Source organism: Haemorhous mexicanus, chromosome 14 (genome assembly GCF_027477595.1).
Source record: "Haemorhous mexicanus isolate bHaeMex1 chromosome 14, bHaeMex1.pri, whole genome shotgun sequence".
NCBI lineage: Eukaryota > Metazoa > Chordata > Aves > Passeriformes > Fringillidae > Haemorhous > Haemorhous mexicanus.
Window position 1 is genome coordinate 8,402,026 of NC_082354.1, and position 14,830 is coordinate 8,416,855.

At 37.8% G+C, this 14,830-nt stretch overlaps 1 protein-coding gene across 3 annotated transcripts in view; it reads left to right on the forward strand.

The window, feature by feature from the left end:
- Positions 1-14,830, forward strand: part of MTM1 (myotubularin 1) — a 42,006-nt gene that overhangs the window by 4,057 nt on the left and 23,119 nt on the right. For 2 of the 3 annotated variants that reach the window (XM_059859195.1, XM_059859196.1), the window contains exons 3-7: positions 5,449-5,523; positions 6,394-6,466; positions 7,925-8,019; positions 9,039-9,149; positions 10,046-10,147. In XM_059859195.1, coding sequence (XP_059715178.1) covers positions 5,458-5,523; positions 6,394-6,466; positions 7,925-8,019; positions 9,039-9,149; positions 10,046-10,147 — 447 coding nt within the window. In that variant the 5' untranslated portion in view covers positions 5,449-5,457. Of the gene's footprint in view, positions 1-5,448; positions 5,524-6,393; positions 6,467-7,924; positions 8,020-9,038; positions 9,150-10,045; positions 10,148-14,830 lie in introns of those variants that run through there. The other variant, XM_059859197.1, reaches the window with a different exon arrangement.

Below are 14,830 nucleotides of genomic sequence, written 5' to 3' on the forward strand. Positions count from 1 at the left end.
GACAGAATTAAGAATTTTTTTGCTTCCTCCAACTATTCTGTATTCAATACCTGCCTTCCATGCACAGGCTACAAGAGGTTTTTCTTTTTAAGAACTTATTCATACAAGTGTGTAGGTTCTGGTGGCGCTGAGAAATTTTCTGCCAAACTTTCTGCCAAGTTTTTTCTTTTGCTGCCATTTGTAGATTTCCATTGTCAGGATACCAATTATTGTTAGTATGAGGTCTTCCTTCAAATATCTTGAAAACTCCCTACTATAGAGAGCCTGTAAAATCTGAGCGGGCAGGCAGCTGACACACTTGTAATTGGTTTGGTGAATTAGCAGTCACTTGACTGTTGTGAATTTTGTTTGTTTGTATCTGTTTGTGTTGAATCCTTTGGGGACAATGAATTGACCTGTCAAATGCAGGGCTCATTAGGGAACAAGAGAATGCTTTTTCTGGGAGAGGGAGCATTTCTGGCTCTTCACAGACAAATTCAGCAGCCTGTGTTGAGTTGTGCAGCTGCTGTACAGTCTAGCAGAGAATTGGCAACAATTCTGGAGTACATTTTTCTTAGAGATGGGAAGCCTGGTGTAGAATTGGTGCTGAGCAAACAGTTTCAGATTGAGAGAGTTTTTGTGATACTGTTTTTGAAGGATACAGATTTTTTAATATAGTGATTATTGATGAATTTGATTTAACTGACTTGGAAACCTTTGTGCAGAAAGGCAGATTCTGCATGGACAGTATTCCATTGAGGCTTGCAGTGCTGGCTTGCTTTGTGTGTTCTGGTTATATCTTGATTTGATAAGGCTTTCAGAGAGACTTGAAAGCTCATATGGCTTCCCTGGAAAATGTAGATTTAGTAAGTACATGTGAATAGGGAATGTTATTTAGACATTAAGAGAGAATACCCACTAGTGGCTGTTGGCTTGACACTTCAGGACTGCTGCTTTTCCATGTATATTTTGTAAAGGATTTATGTTCTTTTCTGCTTAATACTTAGAGTGAAATACTTTTTTTTGCCTTTTTCCTTCACAGTTGTCCTAGCTTAACTTTGATACTGTCTTAGAAATTCCCGGAGTTCTGTGCTATTCTGTATGTTATTTCTAAAATCCTCCATATTTTGTATTACCTCATCTGTGCAGCTGTGATTCTGACAGACATGCCTTTGGTTTTAGGACTTTGTATTTTATGCTTTTAATTTTGTATGGGAAACACAAGGCAGTGTATTCATACTGGCTCCTTATGTTGTTACTATAACAAGGAAAACTCTACCAGCATACCTTTCAAACATTGCTGTGTGTCTCCATTCCCATGAATCCTAGGAAGCACAAGTATAAATATCATGTTTAATGAAAACACAGATTCCGAGTAGTTTGTTATTGTATGATCACCAGAGCCTCCATTTCTCGATAGTGTTACTATATTAAGTTCTGATAATTTTTAACCAAGCTTTGTTTATCAGCTCAAGTTAAATCCAGCAAAATTGCTTTGTCTCTCTGCTATTCTAGATTCAGGAATGAATGTTCAACTAGTGCTAACTTCAGAATATCACAAAGAAAGTTGTCTGGTTTGTTTGAAATTTGCAGAGTAGTTCTCTTTCCGTTCAGCTACTGACAAGTGTGAGCTTTATATGGTTATCAATTTTTGTGCAAGTCTAGAAATACACGAGTGATACTGGGGAATAAAATGTGCTTGCAGTGGAAAACTACTTGAAAGGTGTCTCCCTGTGTGGAAGGACTACTTCTGCTCTGTGATAATGAGAAAGTTGTAGCTATTTTAAGACTGTGGTGGAGTATGTTTTTTTGAATTGTTCATGGCAGTATTACTTTGGGTGGCTGCCAGAAGCTACAATTAGACAGATTAGACAAAAAAGGAAATATTTCATGTTTGTTTTAAATGTTTTTAAAAACTTGTTTTCTCTTGATATAGAGAAGTCCACTTCCTTAAGGGTGTGTCCTTGTTTGATGGATACTTTTAATGAGAACTTAATCTTGTCTCTTGTCTGAAGATCACAGAGACATAATCCAGGTTGGTAGGGACTTCAGGAGGCCTGCTGTGGAACCTCTTGCTCATAGCAGGATCAGAACCAGTTGCTCACAGCTTTATCCAGCTGGGTCTTAGAAACCTCTGGGGATGAAGACTGCAACTTCCTTGGGGCCTGTTTTCACAGCCTGACTGCCTTACAGTGCAAAAGAAGGGCTTTGTTGTTCTTTTTTCCCAGAAATCAAGCTGGAATCTAGTTTGTTTTGATTTCTGTTGTATCTTGTCACTCACCACTTTGAAGACCTGGCTTTGCCTTCTCAGCTGCCGCCTCAAAGGCAGAGTGAGCAGCTGTGAGGTCCCACTGAAGCTGTCTCTTCTTCAAGCTGGGCAATCCCAGCTCCTTCAGCCTCTAACTGTAGGAGGGCAGGTGCTCCATGTTCTGCTCCTCCTGGGAAACCTCAGCTGAACTCGTTGCAATTTATCAATGCCTGTCTTGTACTGGGGTCCAAAACACTGTTCTAAATGCTGTCTAATGAGTGATCTATAACTAATTACTAGGACTTCATTTACTTATGGAAATGTGGGTGGTTATAAATATGCTTATTAGTATTTGGGATTTTTAGGTATGACTAGATTTCAAAGCAAAATTTTTTAGCATTAGAAGTATTCTTCCACTTGCATACTGGTGAAATTAACTCACATTAATTTTAGTGAAAATGTTTGATGGATTTAACAAATACTGTCACAGATAACACCTTATCTTCATTACATATTTATTCAACTTGATTAGCTCTGAATAAGTCTAATTTGCATCATTGAAATGTTGGAAATGAAACAGTGTAGTTGGTTGTAATTCTAGAGTGAAGTTTACTATAGAAGAAATTGAAGTCAGATAATGAATTTATTTTCACTGTAAAGTATGCTTAAAGAAATGGGTCTCAGGGAGAGTTGGGGGAATCTTACACAAAGTAAACTTGCATACACAGAAACATAAACATCTGCAGCAAAACTATACACATCTTGTTTGCTTGAAGTGGCCTGGTGGGGTGGCAGCGTGGGGGGAAGGGAAGCTCTGTCCTGCTATATTGTCGGGTTCCTCAAAGAGAATTTTTTTCAGAGAAGCTGACAGGATCTCTGCCTATTTATTTTAACTTTTCCACACCTCAGTGTGAATTATAGTCAGTGTTCTGGATTGTTTCAGAATCTTAACTCACCTCATGTAATGCTGCAGTTCAGCCCAAACTGAGTGACTGTGCAGTGAGGGAAGGAAATAATAAAGAAAGCAAAGGAGCAAACAGAAGGCTTTTGAACCACTTGGTGCTGTTCCCTTGTGTGAGCAGCAGGAGTACACTGTGATTGGAAGGCATACTGAGTGTCCAAACAAGCTTTTGTTTTCCTGAGCTCTGGCAGTGGGCTGGCTCTGAGGTGAGTGCCCGGGTCCTGGCTGGGCTCCTGTGGCTCTGCTGAGCTCTCCCTGTGGCTTTGCTGCTGGAGTAGCTGTGGTTGCAAGATCAGCCAGCTTGGGTGTGCTGGTACCTGCTGCAGTCAGAATTTCCATTTTGCAGTGCAGATCTATTCAGGGTTGTCACATCCTTTAAAAGTCACTTTTCTATGGCTTGTTTGTGCTCATTTGTCTCTTGTGGTTGGTGCAACCTTAATTTAAATTTACGTGAGCTCCAGTTAAAAGCTGCAGTTACTTGATCTCTGCCGACATAGAAAAACTGGGGCTGCTGTGCCTTCATCTCACCTGGCTTTTCTCATTTAAAACATGGGAAAAAAGACACTTCTTACGGAAAATTTTTTAAAAACAACTTCCTGAGTAAATATGCTTTTTACTTATAAAATCTTAAACTTCTATAAATTGAAGAATCTTATCTGAGCAAGTTGACAAGTTGGCATGGCAATATAGCAAAAGTTGAAACTACTTTCCATTTATAGTATGTAAGACATTGCAAGGAAGGAAAAGCTGTGAAAATATCTTCTTTTAATACTCTATGGGCAAAATATTAGACTCCAGTGTTGCAACAGTATTTCTGTGTAGTTTAAAAGGATAATGATTTGATTTTGATTGCTAATAGCTTTTCATTGAAATTGTTGGCATTGCACTAAAAGTAGTTCAGGGCCCCTGTTTCAGTGTTTGGAGAAAGTTAAGATAGCTGGCACCCAGAAAGGAGGCAGTAACCTCTGTGTGCAGCGTCACACAGGGTCTGTGGCATTCAAAGCATTTTTGTCTTAATTTCTTCAGCTGAATGTCTGTTCCTTTTAATGTTACTTTAAATTTTTTGGTTTTTTTTTTTTGGAAGGATGTGATTTTTTTTACTGATAAACTGTATCACTGAATATTGCAATTTTAAACACAATGTCAAGTTTTCTGTGTTCTTAATGATATTGAAAGACTTGGGTAACGACCCTGTAGAACCCACAGGATGTGGTGTTCCACTTTATTCCTGCACAGACACATTTGTGTACTGTTAAAGTAATGTCAAAGCATTTTTCCTCTTGCAGTTTAATGTGTCTCTGTCACAGGACTGTTGCAGTGTCACTGTCAGCCCTCCTGTGACACAGGAGCATGGGCTGCTTTTCATGGTGCAGAGATCTGGCCAAACTTTCCCGTGTTGGGAGGGGAGAGACGGTGCTTTTTAAAGACTACAAATTTGCGCAATAGATACAAAGACTGTGTAGTCTGTAATTGTCTTTCCTCCCCCAAACAAACAGAATCTCTTCAAGACTGCTGTGTGATGTCAGATCAGTTGATGAAGGGTGTGTGAGTAGTGAAAGGGAAGTGTTTTCCCAGTGTTAGTTCCGAAACTCCCTTGTGCAGCGTTGGGAAATTAAGATGATGAATCCTGTGTCACACAAGATTCTGTCTTTAATTAATATCATTTAAAAAAATAAAGAACATCCTTTTCCTTTAAATACATGAAGGTTGTTCAGACCAGAGGGTTGGACCCTCATTCTTTTGGTGTACTAACTGAAGCTTCATTTAGGAAATGGGGGATTGTTTTTAAACAGAAATGTACTGTGGAAGTACTTCTTTTTCTTGTGTTTTTTAAACTTGAACCACATCAGTGTATTGACATGCTTGTGACTTCAAGAGCTGTGCAATAGTACTCCAAGTAGGTAGCATTTCATAATATGTGTATACAGTGACTTAAAACAAGCACTCTAATGTCTGTTTACTGAACCAATACTCATAGTCCAAGATCGGAATTCTATTAGAGGGCTTGAGTCAGAGTATTCTTTATAATAAGAGCCAATTGCAAAGCTAGTAATGAATTTCTTGTTAGATTTGGATGTTTTTCAATAGTAACCTTCAATTATGAGGGATTGTGTAATTTTTTGAATTACTGGTAGCTTGCAAAACATTCTTTGAAGTTCTTCATGTCTACCTGTGGACCTCAAAAGTCTAAAATCTTTCCTGGAAATAGTCTTGTAGCTCAGGAGGTAGTTTAAGTCTTCAATTTGTGTTTACTTGTCAGATACCCGGCATGGCCTCATCATCATCAACATCTAAATATAATTCAAACTCCTTGGAGAACTCCTCAAGTAAACAGGCAAGTGTAACTTTTTTCATGTTTTGGTTTTCTACATCAGAGTTCCCAGAGAGCATTGTCTTGCATATTTGGTTAGAAAAACAAGTATTTAAATGGCTTCTTGAATGTGTATGCTTACTTTTATTGCTAAAATTCTAATTCAGTTAACTGAGATGATTTAAATATCTTTTGGAGTAGATGGGCAAAGTATTTGCTATCATACCTAACAAGAGGCTCCTTAAAATCAGTTCTAATGTACTTATTCTCATCCTTGCTTTCTACCTTAAAATATTCTGTTGCGTTCTTGAAAATTTTTGGCACTTTGTTGCCTTTAGTTCGATTTCTAAGTTATACTTTGCTGTGTTTGTCTGGCTCATTTTTAAGATGTTCCTCTAGAGTGAAGAAATATATTGAAACAATTTAAGTTTCATGCCCTTCTGCTTTCTAATGCTGTGCAGCTGAAGAAAATGTAACCAGGATGCAAGAAAACAGTAGATTGTGTGTGATAGTTGTGAGTACATTGCTTAAGTAATTGCAGATGATTTGTTCTTCCAAGACCAACGTACTTGGAAAAATAAATGCACACAACTTCTAAAGAACTTAGAGTATAGAGGTTTAATTCCAATTGAATACAAATAGCTGACTATTCTTTTAGGAGAAGGATTAAAACCTGCTTATATTTCAGATCTGTTCAACCTTTAAACATTTCATAGCTAGATTGTAAGACAGTGAGTTGTGTTCCTGGTTTGGTTCAGTCTGTGAATTCCTACTTTGGCAAGACCTGTTCTTTCCTATGCAGGAATTACCTTTAAGTTTGGTTGGTTTTATTTTTAATCTGGAACTTGAAATTGTAAATAAACTGTGATGTGCTGTTGTGCTTCTCTTCTTTAGAATCTAAAAGATGGAACTAATTGGGAACAAAATGAAGAAATACCTCGTCTACCAGGGGAGACCAGGGTCACAGGTATGAAGCTCAATAGGTGCCTGGTGCAGTGATGTTCAGCAGTCTGAAGATACAAACACTTGTATCTTACTGAATTGTTTTGTAATTTGGACTGGTTTGGGCTGGGGGCAAAGGTAAGTCATGCTGAAATGTCATGAGTTTTTGAAAGAAATTGTGAAAGATTCTTTTTATCACTCATCACAAATAACTTTTAAGTGTTAAAACCTTGGTTTCTATACAGGCCAGATCTTCCCATAGAAAGAAATTGCAAGTTGTGGCCTAATTGTATCTACATATTAATCAGCATGTGTTGAGTGATGAGAGCTCCTCCAAGCTTTCTGAAGTCATGGGAATTTTATGTTCTACCCACTGTGCATTAATACCTTGTAGAGTGGTGTGGAATTTAAGCCTGAATATGAGTTCCCAAAGTACTATCTTACACTTCCTTTACACAAGAGGGCATGAACAGGCCTTCTCTGCTCTTGTTGGCTTTTACATACACAAATGCTGCAGCATGAGGGAGATTAATGTACTGCGTAGTTTTCTTTTCTTGATGGAGGCTCTTCCTGAAATGGAAGTCTCTGTTGGAGTCTTACTTCTCCCCTATGGCCAGATTTGTTGGGTGGATTTGTAAACAAGATTGGCTTAATTGAAAACAAAGTGGTGATTCAGAGGAGGTAGTATTGGTTTTAGTGAAGAAGATGTGAGGGAGAAGGGTGTGGGACTAAGAGGGATGTATGATGTGATCCTTATGGAAATTGTCTGTGCTTTGGGGCACTGCACTGGAATAGGGCACTTTTTGTGGAAGGCAGATAAATAGATTGGGCTAAAGAAATGAGTGGACAGGAAGAAATAAATGGAAGTCTTTAATGTCATGGTTGGACTCAGTGATCTTGAGGTATCTTTTCCAGCCTTAACAATTCTGTGATTCTGCTTGCATTGCTTCACTTAAATCTTTTTGAGTGGTATGTGTTAGTATTTGTTCTGTTACTGTCCTTGCTGAAGCACTTCTGCTGGCCCTACTCTGTTTGATTGCCTCAAATTGAAATGTAGTGTTTCTTTGCAGCATGGTGAGTTCCCTAGACACTCTTCAACTTGAACTACTACTTCAGTAGAGAATTGTTTACAGAATGGTGTAATAGTATCAACAATGTATTTGTTCTGGCATGGTGAAGAGACCGTGGTGCAGTAGTAACAGTACTCCCTGTTCTATGTCCTCCTGTGTAGTGCTGAGAAAGAAAACACAAATATAACGAGGGAAGACTGCTGAAATCTCTGCACTTAATTTGGACAAGTTTAGTATATGTCTTGCACATTTTCTGAATAGTTCAAGTAGATAAAACTCAGATGTATTACTTTCTAAATTAATTCACCTCTGAGTACAGCTCTTGTTGTATTTTACTGCTACTTATGTAATACTGTCCTCAGCTCTCATTTTGTCTTTTCACAATCTTTTAAGAAATACTGCATTTCTTACAGACAAGGATGTTATTTATATGTGTCCATTTAATGGCCCCGTTAAAGGAAGAGTGTACATCACAAACTACAGGCTGTACCTAAGAAGTGTGGAAAATGTGAGTAACATGCCACAATTACTTCTTGGGATGAGCTGGCTTTAAACTCCCTTCCGTTCCCCCCCACTGCCTTTGATTTATTTTGTGGCCAGTTCATTTGTTTTAGTTTTGGCACACATATGCTTGTGGGATTGCATGGGAGGCTTTTTGCTTGAAATGATCTGTAATGTTAGTAATAACCATATCTTAATTCTGTAATGACAAAATAGTAATTGCCTTTGTGCCACTGAGATATCTGTATTACAATATAAGTTCTTTAAAATTAATTGTGTTGTAAAAGTGTGATTTTTGCCTGGTAAAATTACAGTTTAATCACTTAGACTGAACTGATACCTTTATCTTTTTCTGTCAGAGCTTTTTTCATAGCTGTTCCCTTTACACTTTAATCTGTGATAGATCAAGGGCAGTAACTAATAATGTTCAATAGTTCTTAAAATGGTTGTCAGTAAACCAAGACTTTGATTGTCCTTGCTGTTAGAAAAGAGAAATACTTTGATCAGTAGAACCTTATATGGGTGGGGGGAGTGCTAATGTGTTTGATAAGCAGTGACATGGAAGAGAGCAAAATGTGCTTGTGATCTCTTTCATAATGTTTTGGGGTTTTTTTAATAAGGATTTGGGACTATTCAACTGAGGTCTTTCTGGCTGCAGCTAACTGTACTAGTAATGTCTTCTTTCCTTTAGCTCTGCTTGATGCTGTATATCAATAAAGCAATGTTAACAAGCAGGGGCAATCAGTGTGTAGCAGAAGGCATCTCTTAGGGTGTTGCCACTGTTTTCTCTGCATACTGAACAAGGCATGAAATATTTTTGTAGCATGTTAAACTGGATGATGCTCAAGGCTGTAGAGTGACTGTACAGACTTCATAACGTGCAGGGAGAGGAGACTCAAAGGCAGAAACATGCTTTTGTTTCTTGTATGTATTTCATGTCTGCTTTCTATTCTGGAATGCATAAGAACATTTTACTTGAGTCTTCTTTTCACATTAATCTTTTCCTTACTCAAACTTTTCTTGCAGGATCCGGTTGTGATATTGAATGTTCCATTGGGTGTAATTTCAAGGATTGAAAAAATGGGAGGAGCTTCAAGCAGAGGAGAGAACTCTTATGGATTAGATATAACCTGTAAAGTAAGACTTTCTAATAATTCAGTAGGAAATGAAATCTAGGGGTTTTTTCCTCACAGATTACCTGTTTATAGGAAGGGAAAAGTACATGCTTATGGATGAATTTAAAAAGAACTTTTTGGAAATGGACAGGGACATACCTTTTGCATAAAGGGCTGTTTAACTGTCCTACCTGCATGCAAGGAGAGGGATTGGTCTTACTTTCCAAATCACTAATTGACAAGGTTTTGCACGTCAGTTGTATTTTAGGGCGTTATTACTGCACTGCTTTTTTATTTCATTTGTTCTAAAATGAATATTTTTAATAATTCTGGTATCTTTGAAGAACATCTCAAACAAGGTCTTTGAAAACTATAAAACCAGTGAAAAGTTTATGTAAAAAATATCTGTAGTCTTACAAAAAATTGTCACCATGGAAAACCTTGTTCATAGGGGAGTTCCCAGTGGATAACTCAGGGTCATTTACTGGATTCATTGTGTGTGTGCACATTTGATTCTTAGCAGCTAATGCACAGATTGCTTATTTTTGACACCAGTGATAAGAGCACAGGAACAATGTGTTCTACACAGATTATTGGCAAATCTTTCTTTCAAAAACAGAGTACTTCCCATCCTGCAAACTTTCAATAGCTCATGAGACTTTTTAGTGAATTAAATAGAGCCATTTGTCTTCATGCCAAAGGGCCATTGGCAGCATGCAGAGTGTGGTACCGCTGTATTTGTACAATTCTTATACTCTATTCCATTTTATGGGATAAGAAATAAAACTGAACATTCACAAGGGTTTGAGGTGTGTTACAAGCAGAATTTAAATCATGTTTAGTGTATAATGTAGCACTTGTATAGAGAGAAGCATCTTAGAGCTTTGGTTCACCTAACCGATAATGGCTTTGTTTTAGGATATGAGGAATTTACGGTTTGCATTAAAACAAGAAGGGCACAGTAGAAGAGATATATTTGAAGTCCTCACAAAATATGCTTTTCCCCAGTCACATAGCTTGGTAAGTTACATCATTTCTATTGCTGAGTTGTATTAATGCAGAGTTCTTGCCAATTAACTACCTATTTGACCTAGTAATGGCTACATCATGGCTGCTTAAAAAGTGTAACAACAGAATCTGGTCTTAGCATAAACTAAACAGCAGCTTTTATTTTGTATATTTACAACACTTAAATCTATATATTTTGTGAAATTATGGATGTACTCCAGATACACTACTGAGCACCTCTGCTCCATACAGATTTCATTGCTTAGAAACTGTAAGTTATCCTCCCTAATTTGGGAATATAGGGAATACATGCCTTACTTGATTTCTTGAAAACATTAATTAATTAAGCAGTCTCCAAGGCAATAGTAAGTATGAATCACCAAGGGTTTTACTTCAGGAGAAAAAGGTACGGTAAGACAACACTTGTTTTATTGATTAAACTAATGAAAAATATAACAGGAATGCATTTATGAATTTACAGATTTAGTTCGGGGTAAAAAAGTGTGTTATGGAAGAAATTGAACAACAGTGATGAAATTTAATAATTATCTTCCATTTTTTGAAATCCATGCACTATCCTTATTGTGAGTGGTTTGACATATCTTTAGTAAATGCTTTATTTTGTCCATTGTAATACTTAATTTACACTTTATTGTAGTGTGCTTTAATTTAGGATAATTGTATAAGAGCACTGTTAACAAAGTATTGGGAGCTTCTGCTCTGAATTTTAAGAACTTTGTTCAAAGAAATGTTGAGTATACAAGGCTGCAGCAAGAATCTTACTTTTTTCCAAGAATGTATGTGTCAGTCAATGGGGTAGACTTTATAAACATTTAATTCTTTAAAACTTCTCTACAGATATTTTCATTCTATAGACAAACTATGGAGTGAAAGCATAAGGGAAAAGATGCTTTTGCTTAGAATATTTTGTATTCTTAATAAATAAGCCTTCAGAAATGAAACAGATTTCTACATATGGGTAGGTGTGAGAAGTTGTAATCACAAACAAGATAATTGTTAAAAAAGTGAATATATCTAATTCTTCTGTTTCCATTTTATCCGTTTTAAAATAGAGAATGTTTGAAAGGATGACAGGATATGTGAACCATGAAAGTATGATGGAAAAGAAGAAGGTGTATGTAAAAATACCTAGTTATAGAGAGGTTCAGGTCAAAAATGTCTTCTAGACATCACAGGATTCTGGCTTCTGTTGCAAGAGGATTGTGGATTGGGTTATTCAGGGCACAGTCAAGTGTATTGTTGAATATTTCCTGTATTGCAAATTCCATCATGCCCATGCAATCTCTTCCACATTATCATGAGGAAGAGGATTTGGGTTTTTTTTGAGGCTTGTATGTAGTGTATATGGGCAAATCAAGTTGTAACTGACTTAGGAGAGTGTCTTGTGGGATAATCCAACTATGGGGCATGAATACCTTGGTGATGAGATGTGCACTTGTATTAGGTTCATCACCCAGAAGGATCTGGAGATCCTGTCTGGTGATGGCAGTGAGTGATATGTAGAGTTGGCCACTTCCTGCTTGATTTGCTGGACCTGTTGAACCTAATAAAGCTCATCGTTATATGGCCTGTTTGAAGGCCACTTGCCAACAGGAGTTAAGCTTAATAACAAAAGTCTTGGTTGAGGCAGTGGTAATCTGGCCCTTGGATGCAGTAAAGCACAGAACTTGGGGTGGTGGTGACAATGTGGAGGGAGAGTGGCTGTACTTTGTCTCATAACTATGTCTGAAGCAGGGCATGCCTGTTAGAAATCAGGATTACTTTGGAGGGATATAGAGTGAGCCTGTGTTCCATCTGAATTTGTAGCTCTCCTAATTTTCTAATGTTACAGTGTTGATGAGCCCTTAACTTCAACATGAGCTAAGCAAGTGTGTGATTTTTTTGGTGTGTTTTCATTGTATTTTGGCCAAAGGTGAGTGTTTCTGCATGGTTTTCCATTCCTGTCTTGCTTTTTGCTGCATGAGTTTGAGGCTGCATGATGAACCAGATGGGGAACTGAAAGGAACTAAAGTTAACAAGGAGATAAAAATAAAAGCTTTACTCTGAGTTATTTCCTGTCTTGTTAGTCCAAAGTGAGAGTGGTGTCATAGCATCTCTGGTTGGATGTGAGTGAGGAGGGATGATGGCACTGCTCCTTCCAGTGGCTGTTTCAGATCAAGGCTTCACTGTGTGAATGTGGCAGGATGTTGGGACTATGCCTGCCTGCCTTCCCCTTGGAGTGCTCTCCAACCCTCTGGCCATGTGGCCAGCTCACTCAGGGAGATGTTCCGCAAAGAATATGCTGTAGTTCCCCCTGACAACTGAGTGGAGATGCAAGCCCTCTGATACTCAAATGCTGAGCTCTGGTCTCCACTCTACCTTTCAGTTGTATGGTTGATTATTCTTCTAATATCAAACTGATATTTGTATAATCACTGAGCCAGCATAACTCACTTATCTGGCACAAAATATTCTGGTTAGTCCTGTGCTGCTTTGAATAGTTTGGGGAGGCTTCGTTTGAAATCAGTCTGCATTGGAACCAGTGCAAGAGTGGACATGTGAGTGGAGCAGGGAGAAGAGAGGCGAGAAAAGGGGGATGTCCTGGTTTTAGCAATTATAAAATGTTAATTTAGCTCAGACTATCTTGTGGAACTGCATCCTTGATTAGGTGGTTCATCAGCTCTGATGCTTGTACAACTTTTCAGTGGAAAGAAGATATCTTCAGACGATAAAGTTTTAACTCTTTACTATCCTGATTTTTATCTGTATTTTTATATTCTATATCAGATTTTTATATGATTGAGTTTCACCTGTAGTGGAACTTTATTCTAAGAGCTGATCCTAAACAGGAACTGGTAGAGATGCCTTGCTCTTGTTTTCTTCATGCTGTTCCATTCTTGTACAAATGGATGGTAAATAAAACCCAAAAGATGATTTCTGAGTGGAGTGTACTTACTGTTTTCAAGATTTGTCTCCATCACCATCCCAGCAGCAGTGTTTGAGAGCCTGTAATAAATCACAACTGTTCTCTGTGCCTCAGTGTTGTCCTTGGTGCTTACTTCCAGAAGCTGATTCCTGTTTGTCTCCAGTTTGAGCATAGGTTGGGTTCAGATATCCTTGTATCAGTAACATAAAGTAAAATCTGATAGCTCATCTGACTGACAGCTTAGTTGATGGGAAGCAAGCAGCTGCTGTTGCTAATCCTCTGCTGCATTTGCAAACTTGTGCTAATTGAAAGAAAATTGTTGCTGAAAGTGTTAGCTTTTTTTTTTTAACATTTGAAAAAATAAAACCAAAATAGCCAAACCCCCCTGAAATTAGATGTTTTAGTACACCACAAAAGATGAGATATATTTGGTCTCTGTAGTTTAGTTTCGGCATAGCAGCTGCTTCACTTCCTGATCTTACCATGAAAGTACACATCATCATTTTTATAAGATTGTTCAGCACCACAGTATCTGCGCAGTCTGTGTTTATTCCTAACCCCAGTAGGTCTGTGGGAATGCCCGTTTTGGTGAGACTCTGGTGGCTGTGCTGGCTGACTGGAAGTGCTCCTGATGTCACTGCTCCTCCTGGCCATGTAAAATGTCTGAGGGTTGGCTCACGCCAGTGTTGTTGCTGGATCTGTAAAGATGACTTCGGCTGGAACAAGGCTGGCAAAGGGGCCTGTCTGACAGAGCACCTGAATTTGCAAAGAACCCCTTGGCTTGAGGCTTCATTCCCCGTGTCACATCAGAGCCAGGGCAGTAGTGGTGTGAGGTGACAGTGTTCACAAAGTTATACCAGCACTACAATGTCTGACCTTAGTTTTTAGATCAACAGGTAAGATGTAACTGGCTAGGTTGTAGTAATGGCATACTAAATGCCATTAATAATGGCAAGGATAATGATATAATGATATATTTATTTTTAAGTGCACTGAGAAATTGTCAGCCTTTACAGTGAGTAAAAGTGTAGTAATTTATTACATGTAAAAAACATACATCAGTGAGTTAGAAACAGAAAATGCAATCAATTTTCTTCACAGGTGTGTGGCACCTTATTCTAGTTTTGCTGCTTTCTTCCTTTGCAATGCATAAAGATTGATCAAATATTTCCTAGATTGTGTCTGCATTATATATTCATGCACAAGTATAACATGTATTTATGTGCTGTGATTCCATAGAGAGTAAATATGTAGCTATTGTATTTATATTGATATTTATATATTTACATTACATTTATACTGCTAAATAGACTGCTTGCTAAATTGTAATTGTGAGATTGCAGATGCTTTCTCCTTTACCTCACCGAAATATGATGTGTTTTAAGCAACCAGTGTATTACGTATTATTTTTGTGCATGGGAAGGAGAAATTGAATGTTAAAGACAAGAACTCTGTCTGTAGGAGGCTTAAAAATAGAGACTGTATTGAAATTGTGGGTTAACACCTGCAAGGAAGTAAACTATTATTTGCACAGTGAAGCATAAAAAGTAGCTTGCCAAAAATGTGATAAGATTTGAAAGATTTTTTTTGAAGTGTAGTAGTCTTCTGGTTCAAGCGAAGCAGTAGTCATCTGATTTATACTGTGGTTCTGCAATTAAATCCCTACTTCCATTTTGTGCTTTAATTTGGTTTTGGAGAAAATCTTAGCTGATGCATGGTGAGTCTTGCTTGGTTTTGCCAACTATAGGTATTGAAAAGTCACAGACTTT